Raw genomic sequence first — 20,877 nt, forward strand, 5'->3', positions numbered from 1 at the left:
ACAAACTAAACAAGCACTCTATCGCCTAGGCTGAATCTACAGTTTATAATCTAGAATCATCATCAAATAATCCTCTCTCAAGCTTCGTGAAGAACAACTGGTTTTGACTTATTTATCAAATATGTCTCTATCTAACGGCTTGTGTGCACTCACACTTGAACCCCGGCACGTGTGGAGAACCTGTATGAGGGGGAAGCACAAGGTGGGTCCAGGCTAGGGAGCATGTGCTTGTACGTACTGAATCATCTCACTGGCCCAGCATTACTGGTTTTATTTCTAGGTATATATGTATATGTAAGTATATGTGTTGCTGGTAATAGAACAGGCCGTGCACATGCTAGATATATATTCTATCACTGTACATCTCCAGTCATCATTAATGGTTTTTATTTTTCCGAAAAATTTACCTAAAATAGAACACATCAATTTCATTTGTCTTTACAAAAATAAAATCAATGAGAAACCACAAAGGAAAAATAGAGAACAGTATCATCAGAACCACAAAAGCAAATTTCCAAATTGTTTATAGAATACAATTTCAACAACAGTTTTTTAAAAAAGAGAAAGACTGGGACTGGAGAGAATGCTAGGTGGTTAAGAAGAGCACTAGATGATCTTCCAGAGGACCCGGGTTTGATTCCCAACACTCAAATGGTAGCTCAGAACCATGACTCCAGTTCCAAGGGATCCTATACCCACTTCTGGCCTCTACAGATACTAGGCATGGACACGGTAAAAAACATAAAAACAGTAAAAACCACTAATACACATAAAACATCAATAATAAAATTTCTTTTAAAAAAAAACATTTAGTGTGTGTGTGCATGTGTTGTGTGTGCGTTCTAAAGTCTGTTCTGTTCTTTCCCTATGCTGGTCAAAAGGAACAAACTCTGGTTTTTCGTCTTGGCAGCAGCACCTTTACCCAATGGCTCTTTCTTTATTTCCAAATAAACCTTGTGTGGAGAGCTGATGTTCAAAAGACTGCAACAAAGAAGTTGCTCTCCAGAAGCTGGTCATCTATGACTGGTCTAGTGCCAGATGTCACAGGCAGGAACATGCGATTCAGGTCACAGAGTGGATCTCTTTCTGGTCCCCTTCTTCACCCCCATGGAAACAAGGTCTCACTATGTAGTCCAGATTGGCCTCAAATTCACAATTCTCCTGTCTTAGTCTCTCAAGATCTAAGATTACAGGTGTGGGTGACCATACGTAGTATTTTCTACTTTGTAAAAATCTACTTTACTGGAATATGAATGACATTTAAAAAACTATGTATTTTATGTACTCAACTCCATGAGTTCTTAACCTCATTCTTTTATACACGACAGAAGTTGAAACCAAAAGAAAATGCTCATCTACTTAGAATAATTGTTTCTAAATGTTTACATTTTAGATTAAGTTAATTCACTTTTTGTTTAGATTCTTTATAACACAAGAAAGTTCAAGAACATTTTAATGCAATTTGAACAAAATAACCACAACTGTGTTGCCAATATCAAAGAAAGTGTAAGTTATGTATGAAAGTATCACAATGAATCCAATTATTTAGAAAATAAATACACTCTAATCATTACAAAAAAAAATAAAGGGAGTATTACTAATCCTTTGATTATGCTTAAGGAACTGATCTGGGTGCAGAATAAAAAAAGAACTACCACTGAGAGATAAAGTGTTGACCTTTAAGAAAAATGTCCCTCAACAGAACATGGCAATCATAACAGCTGAGAGGTGATTGACTGTATGAACACATTAAATACTATGAAAACAGCACACCCATTCTGTACAAGAGCACAGAAACAACTGTTACTCAACAAGAAAAAATTGCAATTCATGTTTACCTGTTGTTCCCTAAATTTTCAAGGCAGCCTTCAATGAATCTCATTCGAATCTGTCTATCCGTAAACCAACAAACCAAAGAACAGAGAAGTTTCTCTGCCTCATTTATTAATCCTTCAGAAAGATTAACCTACAAAAAACATATACAGTTATTTCTTATCTTGACTGCATTTTGCTGTAATTTTTATGTCTTTTGGATTTATTATACAACTTACTGCATCATCATCTTGCACTATATCCCATAATAAAGTGTTTCCTTTCTTGCAGACATTATCCAAATTAATGTCTGTCACAGCATTACTGTTGAATTGATGTTTATGAACTGCAGGACCTAAAAGGACAAAAGATAACACATTATAGATGAAGACAGCTGAGTGTAATCAGAAATTACAGAATTTATAAATTAGCAAATCCAAATAAAAACATAATAAATTTTGAGCTTATAAAATATAAAATTAGCATAATTATTTCACTAATGAACGAATGAACATCAATAGGTCTGTTTATAATTAAGGCTAAAGTGAAATAATATTTTCATTCTATTGTCTCTATTTTTAATAAATATGAATGTATCATATCAAGAGAACTGTATGAATACCTGGAACTCTTATGAAGCATACAGATAACTTATCTGAAATAAGACTTTAATCACTGGACATTCTGGTAGATACCCTTAGGTATAATCATTTAAAATTGTTAGTTTTGGGGGCTTATGTTTGTTTTCTATTTATTTTTGCAGTCTGACTGCTGTTTCTCCTCCTTCCTCTTCTCCCAGTCCCTCCCTCCTCACCTCTACTCCACCTCCCCCATCCACTCCTCCTCCATTTCTATTCAGAGATGTGCAGGTATCTGATAGGTAGCAACCAAATATGGCAATATAAAGTTGAAGGCTTGATGAGGCAACCCAGTATGAGGGTAAGGGTCCCAAAAGCCAGAACAAGAGTCAGATACAGCCCCTGCTCCCACAAAATAGATCCATATCAATTACCCTGCATTAAACTCAAGTCCAAGTGGATCAAAGACCTCAACATAAAACCGGATACATTAAGAGAAAGTGGGGAGTCGCCTTGAATGCATTGTCACGGGAGAGAACTTCCTGGGCAGAGTAACAAACTTGAAGGCACTAAGATCAACAATTAACAAACAGGACCTCATGAAACTGAAAAGCTTCTGTACCGCAAAGGAATACAGTACAAAATGTCAACAGTACAAAACGGCAGCCTACAGAATGGGGAAGTATCTTCACCAACCCCACATCAGACAGAGGGCCGATTTCAAAAATATATAAAAAACTCAAGAAATTAGACATCAACAAACCAAATAATCCAATTTAAACATGGAGGACAGATCTAAACAGAGAATTCTCAGCAGAAGAATCTCAAATGGCTGAGAAACAAAAGAAATGTTCAACATCCTTAGCTATCAGGGAAATGCAAATCAAAATGACTCTGAGATTCCATCTTACATCTATCAGAATGGTTAAGATCAAAAACAAGTGATAGCTCATGCAGGCAAGGATCTGGAACAAGGGAAACACTCCTCCATTGCTGGTGGAAGTGGAAACTTGGACAGCCACTCTGGAAATCAATATGGAGGTTTCTCAGAAAAACTGGGATTCGATCTACCTCAAGACACAGCAATACCACTCCTGGGCAAATACCCCAAGGACACTCCACCATACCACAAGGACACTTTGATTTTCGTTTTGTTTTTTTTCTTTAGAGGAAAGATTGAGTATAGTGGGGTATTGTATACCTTTAATTCGAGCACTCAACAAAGGCAGGTGAGGTCTCTGTGAATTCCAGGTCAGCAAAGTTACCTGGTGAGACCTGCCATCACCATCACCACCTCCTCACCCCTGTCCCCACAACACATACCAGACATAAAGGGAGAAGGTGAAGAGCACTGGCTGCTCTTCCAGAGGAGCCAGGTTTGACTGTCAGCACCAACATAGTGGTTCACAACTGTTTTGTTAACTCCAGTCCCTGGGGTATGACACCCTCTTCTGGCCTCCACTAGCAGTGCATGCACATTGTGCACAGACATACATGTGGGCAAAACACCCGTACACATAAAAATAAATAAATGAATAAAGTCTTTTTTGAAAAAATGTATTGGATTTATACTCCAAATAGCCAATTTAATCAAAAGATTCTAACATAACAAACCAGACTTTCTAATAAAAGTTTTCCAAAGTGTCCATTATTTTATACTCCTCATGAATTTCCAATTGTTGTACATTCTTTTATTTTTTTAAAGACTTATTTCTTTTGATTTTATGTGCATTGGTGTTTTGCCTGCGTGTATGTGTGCGATAGGGTGTCAAAACCCTGCAGCTGGAGTGTCAGACATTTGTGAAGAACCTGTGGGTGCTGGGAATTGAATCCAGGTCCTCTGGAAGTGCTCTTAAACTGCTGAACCATTTCTCCAGTCCCCCTGTTGTACATTGTTAATGTCAGTCTTTAAATTTACCATTCTGCTATGTGTATAGTATTAACTCATGTAGAATGCACTATAATCATTTCTTCTTCTATAAAGTAACTGTTCAAATCTTTTTTTTTTTTTTTTTGAGACTATTCAATCTTTTGTCCAGGTTTTTTGTTGCTGTTTTGGAGAAAGTATTTTATTATAATATCTACAAGCTGACCTCAGATTATTCAGCTAGGAAATCCTTCTATATCAACCTTCTGATAACCTGAGAATATAAGCATACATCACACCTGGATCCCATATGCAAATTTAACTGTTTGTTTCAAAGTGTTGGAAGGGTTCATTAGAATACCCAAACTTTTGTTAATGTTGTTCGCAGCATTAATACATAACCATTTGGTTTAATTTCTAACTTCATATAGTAAAAAACAATGTGTAAAAAACTAGATAACTTAAGGGAAAATACGTGACACAAGAATGAAAACAACATGGCATGAAATTCATGCTGGTGTCCTCAAACTACTGTAAAACAACATAAGCACAACAATACTGTTTCTACCAGAAACCAATTTACCAGGTTTCCTTAGACTGTAATGCTCTATCATTCCAAAACCTAAACTGGTGTGTGCTGATGGTAGGTATATAATCAAGAAAAGGGTTAAATGTATTTAAATTGACAATTCTAAAATTTTTCCCTTTTACTTTTCTTCCTTTTCCTTCTTATTCTTCTACTTAATCATTATCATCTTCTATTATTATTTTGTTGTTGATTGGAGATAGAGGCTTGCTTTCTATATAGTACAAGCTGGCCTCGAGTTTAAGATTCTCTGCTTGAGGCTGAGACTACAGGCATGTCTATTAGTCTTTAACCTTAATCTCCATTCCTTCAAATCTGGCGAGGTTCTATTACTTTTAAGTTCAATTTAGAGTGATCTGACTAACCACTTCTCAAACATTTTCATCACCAAAAGAAGAAAGACCTTTCTTTTTTTAGCAGTGATCTCTTATTTTCCCAACCCTCCCTAACGCCAAGCAATCTGTACCTCTGTCTTTATAGATCTGATCACTCTAAGCACTTCAGAGAAATGGAATCATACATTATATGATAATCTTTTGTGCTGTATTTATTTGTGGGTCCTAAATTTCTAAAACTAAAATCTATCATAACCATATTTCCCAATATATTTTTTTTACCTATCATTAATATGCATTGTCTTCCCCAGTTGAACATCATCTGATGAAGATATAGACTCAATAGCAGAATACTGGCTGACAATGCAAAGAGCCCTTGCTTCTATGACGCCAGTGCCTCAAACAAACAAAAAGGCCTCATTTATTCTCACGATGGAGTGTTTATTTCTATTATCTATTATCTTGACAAAAAAAAAAAAAAAAGCCATTGTTTAAGTTATTTGGCAAAACCATTTAAACATATCGTTAACAGTTTGTTCTCTTTAACCATGCAATTAAATTAGTCCAGGTTTGAACAAGGTAATATTGACTTACTATAGAACCTTACCTTGACTAAGATGTTCATGATAAATAGATGCTAAATTGGGAAGATGTTGTTGGAGATGAGATGTTAGTTCTGCATGTGAATTTATCTGAACTAGTTCCTCTTCACATCCAGATTCTTCACCATCAAAATCAGCCATGTTTTTTTCTGATTTTGCACTGACCTGCGAGCTACTGCAACTGACATCATCTGCACTTAGCATGTCATCAACCATATGTCTACAACACACAGAAAACCATAAACTTAGTTACAAACTTTTTATTTATTTATTTATCTATTTATTTGGTGCTAGTGATTAAACCCAGGTCATAGCCGGGCGGTGGTGGCACACTCCTTTAATCCCAGCACTCGGGAGACAGAGGCAGGCGGATCTCTGTGAGTTTGAAGTCAAACTGGGCTACAGAGTGAGTTCCAGGAAACCCTGTCTCCGAAAACCAAATAAATAAATAAACAAAACCAAGTCCTACTACATTCTACCACTGAGCTGTATCCTAGCCCTTAAAACTATAAACTTAATCAAATATCATAAACAATATTTTGTTTGTTTTTTCAAAATAGGGTCTCACTATGTAGCTCTGAATATCCTGGAATTCACTATGTAGACCAGGCTGGTCTCAAACTCAGAGATCCACTTGCCTCAGGCTTCTTAGTACTGGGATGAAAGGTAAATGCTTTGATATAAATTTCTTTTTTAATCTCTCCTATAACATTTAGCACAAATTATTCCACAAACAGAAACTAAGCTGTGTGGTCTGTGTAGGCAGTGGGTTGAAATATTTTAACAATATGGAATATTGAGACATTTATGAAAACTTCAATATATGGACTAGTTAATTTTGTAACATATACTCATCATATTTATATTCTATAAAATATGCATATTAATATACCTCACTACAATAATTTCAAAAAAACCCATCTTAATCAATATTAGTAATACTTGTTATGTACTATTATAGAAACTCAATTTAACAATGTGAAACCATAAGTTTTGTTTACATTTGTTCATGTAAGTGCATTATCAAATGACATAGTAGAAAACAGAAAATATTCCAACTTAAGGTAGCAATCTAGGAAGTTATTATTAACTGAGGAGGTCTCAAAAGCATGGATCAAAAGTACACCACCAACTTAACATGAACAGCACCCTGCATTTAATCCTAGGCACCACCAAAAAACTTCAAGTCTCCAAATTAATTTCCTTCAACTCAATAAGGAGCTATTTAAGTGGCCCATATTTCTAAATAATGCCACACTGGGTATTTTTCAAGATATCAAAGACAAAATGATGAAAAAATAAAAAGAAGTTCAGGATTAATACAAAAACAAGTAATACCATATATACAGAATATAAAAAAGGTTTAAAGAAAATTTCAATTATTAAAACTTGTGGGGTAGACATTTAAGATCTAATAACTTTGGTTTTTAATTTATTATATGGGAGTGGGTCAGTACTATAAAAGACATCCACTCTTTCAAACTGAGTGTATTTATTGCACCTTCGTTTTAACACACACTACAACCTGCTTTGTCAACATCCTGAGTACTGCTAGGGACAATTTATAATGTGTGCATCTACAATATGAGGCATTAGCCAAATGTTCTAATTAGTGGTGATTTGACTCCCACAGAGATATTTAACAATGTCTAGCTACATTTTTTATTTTGTTATTGTTACAAAAGAGGGGATACTGGCATCTACAGACAGGGGGGCTGAGGATGGTGCAAAACCACAAAAAATATCCAGAAAGCATTCAGACAGTTGGGAATTCAAAACTAAAGAATCATCTGGTTCAAAACAATAGTGTCAGGAGTAAGAAACATAAGAAACACTGCCTTGAGCTGGAGAGATGGCTCAGCAGTTAAGAGCAATGCCTGTTCTTCCAAGGACCCAGGTTCAATTCCCAGTACCCACAACTGTCTGTAATACAGCTCTAAGGGATCTCACATCCTCACACAGACATGCACGCAGGCAAAACACCAATGCACATAAAATAAAAATAAATCATCACAAACATTAAAGAAACAGTCCCTTAAAAACTTGATGTCTTTATGATGAGAATAAAAGGGAAGTAATATAACATGTATGCATATATATAGATCACTTAACTAAACTGAATAGCAAGTCTTTCTTAGAAAAGTCATCCTGATAAACATTTGTCTCACCATCACCCAAACAAAATGTAACTAGTTATAGTGACAAAAAAAAAAATCACAGGTTAAAAGCTAATTACACGTTTGTGGCAATCACAGTAGCCCATGAAATTCTCATAATACAGCCATGATAGTTTGTTTGTTTTTTTTTTTTTAATTAAAAAAAAAAAAAAAAGTTTGCCAGGCATGGTGGCCATGGTAGTTTTTGTTTGTTTTGGTTTCTGTTTTTTAAAAAGAGGTTCACAGGCATAGTGACACAAGCCTGGAATCCCAAGCAGGGGCAGACAGATCTCTGTGAGTCTGAGGACAGCCTGGTCTATACAGTGAGACCCTGTCTCAAAAAAGGTAAGAAAAATTAAAACTTAATCCTGCCTAATTCTACAAGTAACGGAATCACTTATTGCTAAATACGATATACTTCACAAACACAAAAGTCTTTTACCACAGCTACACTTACTATTATCCTAAAATTAGAAGGTCAGTGTTTTTCATCAACATTTAGTATAAGTGTCCACAAGCAATTCTGCTTGTGCTTTCAGGGAATTGCTATAACAAAAAGTTAAAGATCCAAGTTTATGCTGCCTAGTGCAATATTTGCTATGTCCATGTGGCTATTATTGTACAGGGCAAAAATGGCTGTTTTAAATAGAGATGGATTGTGATTTTAGCAATATAAACTGAGGAGAGTCAAAGATATAGCTAGGCAGCAGATGCTTGCATATCATTTGCAAAACACTATATATAATTCTCAGCTCTGGAAAATGTAATATTGAATACTTAAATAGAAATAAAAAGTATTTCAGTTTTTGTACTGGTTAATGTAGTTATGCTCTTTTAAGTATTACTTGCTTAAATAAAATTTGTCATGAAAATGAACCTTACTTTTTTCAGACCCCATGGATTGAACCCAGGGCCTTGAGGTACACTAGCAGAAATCACATTGCCCTTCACTGTGCATTTTTTAAGTTGATGACAATAAATTCAACATTATCTATTTGAGAATTACATTTATATTTTTGCATTATATTACTCCTAAATAGCACTCAACTAAAATAAATAGTAATTAAAGAAGTAGTAGCAATATTTCACTATAAGAAATACAATATAAACATTCATTTTTAAGCATGCTTACCCATCATGGTGGTGGTGGTGGTGGTGGTGGTGATGGTGGTGGTGGTGATGGTGGTGGTGGTGGTGCTGTGGACCAATAAACTGCCGACAATTAAACAATTCATTCCCAATAGTCTCCCCAAGGAAGTCCCCACTTCGTGTGATACAAGACTCCTGAGAACCTTGTGCTATGTGAGCAGAACTCATTTCTGCTGAAATATCATGCTCTGTGTCTTCAGAGTGAGCACAGGCATCTAGCATTCGTATTCGATTATCTACAGATGGCAATGACTCAGTATTAAAAACCACGTCCTTTCCTGTTCCACCGCTTGTCCCATTTCTTTCAGATGTGCCTTGGGATTCCCCCAAGCAAATGCCTGCTTGATTTTCTAACTTTCTGTTTCGAAGTTCTGTACCACAACTATTTTTGGGAGGATTGTGACCACGATCATCATCTTCTTCTTCTTCTTTAAGGGCTTCAATGTCTGCAATGTCTTCTGACTGCACCTCACTTCCAGGGCTGCCAGCTGACTGGCTTGCATGGCTTGAATTGACTTCATTGCTGGATCCATCACTATGCCCACTGCTGCTACCAGGACCACTGCTTCCATCCTCACCGCTGTTAGCAGTTTCATCAGAACTTCCTTGCATGGATTCCTATATTCATAAACAAATATATTTAAAAATTCAGACCAGTGAGAAAGAAACTGGCACATAGATAATGTGCTATTCTTTTTTTAAAATTACATTTATTTATTATGAGTGTCTCTATGCACATGTGCTATGGCATGCATGTGGAATGCACATGGAGGTCAAGGACAAATGCAGGAGTTGGTTCTCTTCTACTGGGGATCCCAGGGATCCTTAGTTTGTCAGACTTGATGGCAAGTGCCTTTACCTCTGAGCCATTTTTGAGCCCCACAACAAGTTTTTTGATTTGTTTGTTTGGCTGGTTAGTTGGTTGGTTGATGTTTCAAGAAAGGGGTTTCTCTGTATAGCACTGGCTGTCCTGAAATAGAACTTGCTCTATAGACCAGGCTAGCCTCAACACAACAAACTTTTTTAAAATGCTGAAAACAGTCCTACCATATTTCTGTGAACACTACAAAATAAATATAAACCTCACAGGACATCAAAAGTCCTATGTGAAGAAATTCAAGTGTAGTATTTATAGTCCCAGTTCCAACAACAAGCATGGCAAAGACTTTCTAAACCCTATTCAGAGGACAACGCATGCACTGACCTCTGTGTCGGAGAGTCTTGGCTGCACGTGTTTGCTTCTGTTAATAAGCTGCTCCTCCATTTCAATGTCACTGGCTCCACTCTGGTGGGTGTCACTGTTGTCACTGCTCTGAGGACTTGCTGCAGGAGACCCTAAAATACATTTTTAAATTCTTATTTCTGATTTAAATTAACATGCATCTGATAGGATACCAAGCTTTGATTCTTTGAGTTATCAAAGCTTATGCGAAGCAGCCAAAAAAGTCTAAATTTGTTATATCTAAAGATAAACATAAACTCAATTAAAACCTAAATACTAACGATTTTAAATAAAACTGGTAAGATGAGATATGGGGTTATAGCTCAATGATATAGTCGTTTGCTGTCTAGCAGGCTTAAGACTACCACAAAGTTGAAAAAACAAAACAAAACAAAAAGGTAAGGTAAGATGAATAGTTTAACAATCCATATTTTTCTCAAAATAAAGTTGTGACTCGAGCACACACTGCATAAACATATATACTACATGAGACCAATGAGCTCAAAGGTCACCCAAACTCCAAGTCACACTGTCATGCATGTCTAAGGCTCGACTTACAAGGTGAAGGAGCTGCTCTTCTCAGCTCTTCTTCCTCTGAAGGAGAAGGAAAAAACAGGAGGGAAACACTCTAAGTGACTGAGCTTCTCTAAGACAGCACACATGTTGTTTATGTATGTAAGACACAGAGAGGAAAACTGTCAGTTATGGTGGTGTCCGCTCAGAAAAACAGTAGTACAGAATGTCTGCATAAAGTTTTAGAAATTCCTTCAAAATTACCCATACATGCAATCAATAAGTTAGAAAAACTGATGTACAAAAACCAAAAGGAGAATTGTTAGTACGTTCTAATCTTAAAATTACTTCTAACAGAACATTTTGTTCCTTTATGACAAGAAAGAAAAATTAAACATGAGAAAATTTACAAACTTCTGAAAACAAGTGCACTGTCGGAAGGTTAAATGAAAAACAGTAACCAAAACCACTTTATTAATCATTGGATGCATAGCCTACTTCCCATATCCACCTGTTGAGTATCTTTTATCTAAAATGCACAGAATTTTAATGTCTCAGATTATGCTTATTCTAAAATTTTAGAATTCTAACACAAGATTCATTTTTAATTCATACACTTCTTTAAATAGTTATGTATTTTATGTGTAAGAGTGCTCTACTTCCATGTAGCCCGCGTGACAGCAGAGAGCACTGGATCCCATTATAGATGGTTGTGAGCCACCATGCAGTTGCTGGGAATTGAATTCAGAACTTCTGGGAGAGCAGCCAGTGCTCTAAAGTGCTAAGTCATCTCTCCAGCCCCTCGAATCATATACTTCTTATACAAAACTTCCACTTTCAGGCTAAAAATAATTTTACATATTCTCTGCAGTGCACTTAGAACTAAGTGGTGATAGTTATATAAGTAAGGATGTAGGATTCTCTATGTATAGCAACATGTCTTTATTCAACAAAGTTGTGGGATTTGGAGTGTTTTGAATTTTTAGATTAGGAGTGTTCAAACAGAACTAATAGAAAATACTTGACACCTTACTAATAAAATCAAAATTCAGTACAACTTTATTTCAAACTACAATATATTTGACTAACCTTTTTTATTTCCAATGGGCATATTAGTGTTCAATAAAGATGCAAAAGAACTCTGTTTAGATAGTTGGGCCTTAGCTGCAAGTGCATTATTCCACAATGCTTTAATTAACATGGATGCCAAGTACAGTGTCTAAAAGAGAAAGAAGAAGGTTAGAGGCTCTGCGGCTGACATATAAGAAATTTAACACCTTCTAAAATTCTAAATGAAATTAAAACAGTACAAAAACTACAACTGAAACTATCAATGTGCAGGAAACAAAACATACAACTATATTCTCAATGTATTACCTGTTCAGTATGAACACTTGGCTCAAGAGCTGAGACAAGATTAAGTAAATGTCTAAGCGGTACAGGATCCAGATTCTTGATGAGTGAAGGGAACAAGTCATGAATATATCGACTACAGTGTTTCAGCTGGAAAATAAAAAAACAAGTTTAACAAGTTTTCTAATTAATTAAGTAAATTAATTAACTAATGTTAAAAAGCTAGGTTGTAGCCGGGTGGTGGTAGCACACATCTTTAGTCCCAGCACTCAGAAGGCAGTGGCAGGTGGATCTCTGTGAGTTCGAGGCCAACCTGGGCTACAGAGTGAGTTCCAGAAAAGGTGCAAAGCTACACAGAGAAACCGTCTCGAAAAAACAAAACAAAACAAGACGAAACAAAATAAATAAATAAATAAAAAGTTGGAAAAAAATTTAACTGACTTACCTTAACAAAACAAACTACAAGCTAATTTTTAGTCAGAAAAGGGAAGCAAGTAATTATATAAGTTTTCATAATTCTAATATAAAGAGGATTCCAATATCATTAACATAAAAGAAATCTAAAAGAGCTTGAGCAAATAGCTCACAGATAAGAATACATGTTAGAGTGTGAAACCTTGGTTTGATCACCAATACTAAAATAATGACTATAAGGCTGGAGAGATGGCTCAGAGCACTGCTTGTTCTTCCAAAGGTCCTGAGTTCAATTCCCAGCAACCACATGGTGGCTCACAACCATCTGTAATGAGATCTGATGCCCTCCTCTGTTGTGTAGGCAGGCATGCAGACAAAACACTGTATATTATACATAATAAATAAATCTTTATTAAAAATGACTATAATGTAGGCAATAAAAACCAAAAAAGGGGCTGGAGATGGCTCAGCAGTTAAGAGCACCTGGCTGCTCTTCCAGAGGAATCAGGTTCAATTCTCACCACCCTCATGGCAGTTCATTGCTACCTGTGACTCGAGTTTCAGGGAATCCGAAACCTTCAAACAGACATACATCCACAGACAAAACAAGAATGTACATGAAATAAAAATAAATTAAAAAAAAAAAAAAAAAAAGCCAGGCAGTGGTGGTGCAAGTATGTAATCCAAGCACTCGGCAGGCAGAGAGGCAAGTGAATCTCTGAGTTTGAGGCCAGCCTGGTCTACAAAGACAGTTCTAGTACAGCCATGCTGAAACACAGAAAAACCTTATCTCAAAAAACCAAAAAGAAAAATATATTAATATAATAATAATAATAATAATAATAATAATGTTAAAGAGTAAAAACAAGTGTTTTCAGATAGCTTTTATTCCAATTATTAGAAATTTTACAAATATTTAACAATTTCTAAAAAAACACACTAAAAATTCTTCTCAAAATAATCTAAGAACAAACCAAATGGTAAGAAAAATTCTGAAGCCGGTTGGTGATGTTACACACCTTTAATCCCAGCACTTGGGAGGTAGAGGTAGATGGGTCTATGAATTCAAGGCCAGCTTGGTCTACAGAGTGTGTTCCAGAACAGCCAGGGCTACACAGAGAAGCTGTGTCTTGAAAAACAAATTTTAAAAAAATTAAGAAAGAATGAACAAAAAATTCTGTTTAATAAGAAGTAGAAATCTAGCCGGGCGGTGGTGGCGCACGCCTTTAATCCCAGCACTCGGGAGGCAGAGCCAGGCGGATCTCTGTGAGTTCGAGGCCAACCTGGGCTACCAAGTGAGTTCCAGGAAAAGGCGCAAAGCTACACAGAGAAACCCTGTCTCGAAAAACCAAAAAAAAAAAAAAAAAAAAAAAAAAAAGAAGTAGAAATCTGAAATATATAAGGAAAATGTAATATTAACCATGAGTATAGTGGGATTTACCTATCACATTTGATTTTGGTAATCAAATACTTTATGTTTTGTTGAAAAGATTCAAAAGAAAAAATTGTAAAGTTTCGTAAGAGGCAAAATTATTCTAAGCATATATATGTGTGTGTATACATATATATGTATATATATATGTGTATATATATATGTATATATACACATATATATATAGGTTTCATTTCTCTATATAAACTAAACTTTAAAAGCATAGACTATCAGGCATTCTAGTGTTCAGTGACAACGACAGTCACAGGTTATGCAAAGAAACAGTAAGGTGCCCCCTTCTTTACACTGAAGAGAATTACAGCAACATTAAGAAACAGGCCTATCCCTCTGAATGGGTGAGACAGTTGATTGGCTTGATCTGTTTGGGAGGCATCCAGGCAGTGGGACCGGGTCCTGTGCTCATTGCATGAGTTGGCTGTTTGAAACCTGGGGCCTATGCAGGGTCGCTTGGCTCGGCCTGGGAGGAGGGGACTGGACCTGCCTGGACTGAGTCTACCAGGTTGATCTCAGTCTGCGGGGGAGGCTTTGCCCTGGAGGAGGTGGGAATGGGGGGTGGGCTGGGGGGAAGGTGAGGGAGGCGGGAGGGGGGAGAACAAGGGAATCCGTGGCTGATATGTAGAACTGAACTGTATTGCAAAATAAAAATTTAAAAAAAAACAGGCCTCTAATACAGCACTTGAGACATGGAGATAGAAGAGTAAGGTAGGTTGTGGCTACTGCTGTGTTTGAGGCTGACCTGGGCTACAGGAAGTACTGCCTCACAGGGAACAGGAAAAAGAAGGGGGAAAGGAAGGAAGAAAGAAAAAGAAAGGGGAAAAGACAATTTTTCAGAAGGATTATCATCTTTGGACAAACTGAACAAGGATTTTTCAACACGTACATTATAAAACCTTTCAAAGGTCCAAAATGGTACACACCCTTAATCCCAACACCTTGAAAGACAAAGGGAGGTGAATCTCTGTGATTTTGAGGCCAGCCTGGTCTACATAGCAAGTTCCAGGCCAGCCAGGGCTACAAAGTGAGCCCGTTTGTCTGTCTCTCTTAACACACACACACACACACACACACAGAGAGAGAGAGAGAGAGAGAGAGCAAGTTTTAAGACAAATCTGAAGGTAAGAATACAAAACAGAGAAGAACAGCAAGGTGGATCAGCAGCTAACTAGGCCTGCAGCCAAGCCTGACAAATACATGGTGTGAGGAGAGAACTGACTCTACAATTTCTTCTCTGACCTCCACATACATGCCCTCTCCAACACTAAAACAGGATTAAAAAAATTCTTCAAGATCATAAATAGAGAAATTATAAACCCAAAAGTAAGCCAGGCGGTGGTAGCGCACGCCTTTAATCCCAGCACTCAGGAGGCAGAGGCAGGCGGATCTCTGTGAGTTCGAGGCCAGCCTGATCTACAAAGTGAGTTCCAGGAAAGGCGCAAAGCTACACAGAGAAATCCTGCCTCGAAAAACCAAAAAACCCAAACAAAAAAGTAAAAAGAACACTGAGAACTGAAAAGTACAATAGCTGAAATAAAAATACACTACAGGGGTTCAAACCTAGGCTTGAGCTACAAGAAAGACTTAGGGAGGCTGGAGAGATGGCTCAGTGGGTTAAGAGCACTTGCTACCCTCGCAAAGGACCTAGTCAATAAAGCTCACATCCAAAGCATGAGAACATGATTCACATACCCAGCATCCATGTAAAAAGCTAGGCATGGTAGTGCACCTGTAATCCTAAACACCAGCCAAAAGCAGAAGAACCCCCAGAGATTGCTGGCCAGGCTAGTCTAGCTGATTAAGTGACTTCCAGCTTAAATGAGAAACCATGAATCCAAAAAATACAAAAATACAAAAAAAAAAAAAAAAAAAAAAAAAACCCACAGGTAGAGAGCAAGTGAGGAATACATCTAATGTGGACACCTCAGGCCTTCACATGCACATACTTGTGCATAACTACTGGCAAATGAACATGTATATACTCGAATCCACCACAGAGACTAAAATAAAAGAAAAACAAAAATGACCAAATCCCAAACAACTTGTCCCCAAAGAAAATACATGAAAAACCAAGGCAAAATGACTCTGAAATTAATTAGCACACATTAATAACCTCCACACAAAAGAAGTCAGAAGAAATAAAAATATGGGCTGAGAAATGGTTCAATGGTTAAGAACACAGGCTGCTCTTCCAGAGAACCTGGGTTTGATTCCCAGCACCCACATGGTGGCTCAGAACCTTCTGTAATTCCTGTTCCAGGGAATCAGGCACTCCCTTCTGGCCTCTGTAGGCACCAGGCATGCAAGTGGTACACACATACACACAGAGTCAAGCAAACATCCACAAACATAAAACAAACAAACAAACAAATGCTAATGTTTAAGGAAGCAACTCACATTTGAGAATTCCATACCTATGTTCGCAAGTGTATCTTACTTTCTAACTGAGCACTTTCCTTTCTCTTAACCCTAGGCTTAAAATCTGTATTAACTGCAATAATAAACTCCAAATCTACTTGACACAAAGAAACAAAGCATGTTCAAAGAAGGCAGAGAGCACAACATTACTCTAAAATCTACCAATCCCATCCCTAATGGCCTAAAATTAAGACCGCTTAGACAATTCCAAAGAATTAAAAGAACAATAAACAGTATGTTTAAAGAAATGAAAAACGGCCATGAATAAACTCCCATATGCTTTTCAAAAGAACACACACTAAATGAATTAAGGAAGTCAACACAGTATATAAAACTGAAATTCAATGAAGAGATACAAATATGGAGAAAGAAACTAAATGATGCTTAAAATATAATAGTCAGCAAATCAAACAAAAGTCATTAGAAAGCCTCCCCAACAAAACAGATCACAGTGAGGACAGAATACCAAGGATTAAAGAGAAGCTAGAGAGTAAGCAGTACATCTGGGTAAGGAAAACTAAAAGTTTTTTCAAGTATGAACAGAAAATACAATACTGTGGGGGATACCATGAAAGGAACAGATCTATGAATTAAGAACACAGAAGGAAAAGGCAAGGATCAATATTGTAATATATGACAAACTAATTTAAACTAAATAAAGGCACAGAAAATATTTTTAATATAAGCAAAAAGAAAAACATCCAAATGTTAGAAGGTCCATCCATGTACAAAAGGCACACAAAACAGCAGGAAATATTCAGGACCAGAAAAACAAAAACAAAAACAAAAAAATACCTCCCCATATCATATAATTAAAATATTAAATATAAATAACTTTTAAAAATATTGAGAGCTGCAAGACCAAAGACAAAGACACATATAATAAAGGCAGCCTTATCAGAGTAAGGCTGTTTTCCCAACAGAAACCTTAAAACCCAGAAGGGCATAGAAATATAAATTTCAGGTTATGAAAGACCAAAACTTCCAACCCAGGTTACTATACCCAGCAAAACTGTCATGACTGATTGCGAAAGAAAAATTCCAAAACAAAAGCAGTCTAAAGATGTTTATGACCATTAAGCCAGCTCTAAAGAGAATATCCCACAGACTAATTAGACTCAAAGAGAATAAACATCCTCAAAGCTACAGGAGGAATAAAAAAGATGTTGTAACTATAATTAAATGAAGATTAGTAAAACACCAAAACTATAAAATCAACAAAAGATAAAGAATTAAGGAACATCTTCCACTATAATAACTATAACTATTAATGGTTTTAATCAACAACATAGCTATTAACGGTTTTAATTCTCCAATTAAAGACACAGGTGAGCTTGAGAGATGTGCTTAGTGGTTAAGAGCACCTAGGTTTAATTCCCAGTACCCACATAGCAGCCACCAACTACCTGTAACTCCAGTCCCAGGGATCAATACCCTCTTTCAGACTTCCATAGGTACTGGATGCACAGACATAATATGCAGGCAAAACAACCATACACATAAAATTTGCTTGTTTGTTTTGTTTTTCGAGACAGGTTTTCTCTGTGTAGGCTTGGTTGTCCTGGAATTCGATCAGTAGACCAGACTGGCCTCAAACTCAGAGATCTGCCTGCCTCTGCCTCCCGAGTGCTGGGATTAAAGGTGTGCACCACCTGGCTAAAATTTTTAATTAAAAAAAAAAAAAGGACTAGAAATTAGATGAAAAGATAGTATCCATCTGTTTGTGTCTCCAAGAAACATACCTCGCCATCAAAGACACTGTGTTAGGATAAAAGGATGAAAAAAGGTATTCCGAAGCAAATGCAACTGGGAAAGGTAAGGATCTGTATTATAGTATCGGACACAATAGATTTTAAACCTAACTGATGAAAAAAGATAAATAAGGTTACTTCAGCTAGGTGTGTCGGCAGAGGAAGGCAGATGTCTAAGGTTTGAGGGCATCCTGGTCTACATAGTCAGTTCCAGGGCAGCCAGCTCTATATATAGAGAGAAAATGCTGTTAAATGTATAAGACCATAAGGCAGTAGTTCTCAATCTGTGTGTCAAGACCCCTTTAGGGGGGTCAAACAACCCTTTCATAGGGGTCACCTAAGACCACTGGAAAACACAGATATTTCTATATTACAATCCATAATACTAGCAAAATTACAGTTATGAAGTAGCAAAATAAAAAATTTTATGGTTGGAGTCACTACAACATGAGGAACTCTATTAAAGAGTGGAGGCATTAGAAAGTGAGAACCACTCCCCTCAGGGGATTTAGGGGTTAGGGAAGAATGTAAATGTGGGGGAAAGGAGACCCAGACTATCGACCATCAAGTTAGCAATCCCTGGTATATACCACTACTATACAAACAAACAAGTAAGGATGTCTACAAACTTTACAAAACACCCAAAATTAAATGGGTACCCATGTCACTGAGGAAAGGATGAGTTATTGAACAAATTAATCTGGGAGAAATACATAAAATAAATGACAGAAAAACTGGATCATATATGATTCCTTAAACCAAGATCAATTTTAGTTGAATCCAAGACAAAAATATAAAATGCTAACAAAAAATACCCAGGAAGCATCTAAAGGATAATGTAATTGTTTTGTAATCTTAAAGAAATAAAAGCATTTTATGACACAAATGTCACAGGCCAGAAAAACATTCAATCACCGACTTTAAAACAAATGTCACCGTTGTGCATGTGCAGATAATAAAATGTATACATGGGGGCTGGAGAGATGGCTCAGAGGTTAAGAGCACTTACTGCTCTTCCAGAAGACCTGAGATCCATTCCCAGCACCCACTGCAAGCAGCTCACAACCTCCTATAACTCTAGTTCCAGGCAGTCCAATGCCTCTGACCACCTCGAACACCAGCTACCACGTGGCACATAACCCACACACATATACATAACTAAAACAATAAAAATGAATTATTTAAAAATTAAAATTAAATGACAATCACTTTAGCAAATACTTGTTCAGTTACAAGAGGCATGGGATTTGAATATGAACACCCCCACCCCCACCCCATCAAGATCAAAGATCAAAGGGCCACTAAGATGACTCAGTGGGTAAAGATATCCGCCACCAAGCCTCATCTAAGTTTTATCCCTAAGACTCAGTTGACAGAAACAATCAACTCCCACAACTTGTCCTGACTTCATGTGCATGCCATGGCACCAGCCCCACCTCAAGTAAATAAATATATATATATATATATATCAAAGAATATAAGCAGTTATTCCCAGAAAAGAAACAAAAACTATCTCAACTTACTTCATAATACAATAAATACAAAATAAAATACTAATTTCTTCTCATCCATCAAACAAGCAAAAAAAAAAAAAAAATCAAGCTTAATGATAGTACATAAAGGACGTTGAGGAAAAAGTGGCACTGCCCTATTAGTATTCACAAGAAAAGCAAAGATCTGCTTTAACATATTAATTCAACTTCAGTAGGAATTAATCCTACATAAGTTTTGCATGAGTAAGGAATAACTCTATCAGATACTACCATAGCATCCTTTATAATAGAATTACTAGAAGAAAATTCATCCATGAATGGGATTAATTAAATTACTTCACATCGAAATAATTACACACCATAGTCTTAACAAAAATATTAACCAGGAGAAAGAGATGGCTCCCTGGTCAATAGCACATACTACTCCTGCAGAATACCTGGGTTCAACTCTCAGCACCAACAGAGAAGCTCACAACTACATCACAACTGGTTCCAGGAGATCTGACACTGTGTTTTTTTAATTTTTGTTTGTTTTTGCCTCCACAGGCTTCTGCACATACATGGTGCACATATACAGGTTCACACACATACATATAAATTAAAAATAAATCTTTTGAAAACTATATAATGATAGGTTAGATTGGATTGACAGACAGACACGTAGGTTTCAACTGTTAGTTCATGCCTGTAATCCAAGCACTCAGGAAGCTAAGGAAAGCTTGGTTCTAGGGTAGCCCAACTGCTCACATAGCAGTTATGTTTTCAGAAAAATGAAACAAAGCAAAATAAAAACTAAAGCACAAGTCTGTTGGTATGCATTACATAAGAAAAGAGAGAAGAATATATGTTGAACTATGTATCTCTCTGGCTTAGCACTGAGGATGAACAAGCTGCTTCAGAGACTAAGGTGCAAGGAAATGACAAATACTTCTGGGATGGATTTGGGGCTTGCTTGCTCTCTCTCTTTAAATATGTACATGTGGGACTATGTTTGAGTTATGACACACGTGTATAAGTGCTTTCAGGCATCTTTGAGCTACTTAACCTGGGTTTGAAAACCAACACTTGAGTCCTCTAACAGCAAGTATTCTTAACCTCTGAGCCATCTCTCCATCAAAACTTAATATTATACTTCTACATTTTAGATTTTTGAATCATTCAGATGGCTATAGGGCTACTCA

At 36.6% G+C, this 20,877-nt stretch overlaps 1 protein-coding gene across 4 annotated transcripts in view; it reads right to left on the bottom strand.

Annotated features, from left to right (window-relative positions):
* The window catches only part of Usp34 (ubiquitin specific peptidase 34), a 191,773-nt gene that overhangs the window by 115,456 nt on the left and 55,440 nt on the right, over positions 1–20,877 (bottom strand). For 3 of the 4 annotated variants that reach the window (XM_052734680.1, XM_052734682.1, XM_052734683.1), the window contains exons 11-18: positions 12,198–12,323; positions 11,910–12,039; positions 10,866–10,901; positions 10,290–10,420; positions 9,069–9,703; positions 5,786–6,000; positions 2,052–2,167; positions 1,839–1,966 (exon numbers count right to left, since the gene is read on the bottom strand). In XM_052734680.1, coding sequence (XP_052590640.1) covers positions 1,839–1,966; positions 2,052–2,167; positions 5,786–6,000; positions 9,069–9,703; positions 10,290–10,420; positions 10,866–10,901; positions 11,910–12,039; positions 12,198–12,323 — 1,517 coding nt within the window. The remainder of the gene's footprint in view (positions 1–1,838; positions 1,967–2,051; positions 2,168–5,785; positions 6,001–9,068; positions 9,704–10,289; positions 10,421–10,865; positions 10,902–11,909; positions 12,040–12,197; positions 12,324–20,877) is intronic. The other variant, XM_052734681.1, reaches the window with a different exon arrangement.

This window comes from Peromyscus californicus, unplaced genomic scaffold, assembly GCF_007827085.1.
Source record: "Peromyscus californicus insignis strain IS unplaced genomic scaffold, ASM782708v3 Scaffold_13__1_contigs__length_99412109, whole genome shotgun sequence".
Taxonomy (NCBI): domain Eukaryota; kingdom Metazoa; phylum Chordata; class Mammalia; order Rodentia; family Cricetidae; genus Peromyscus; species Peromyscus californicus.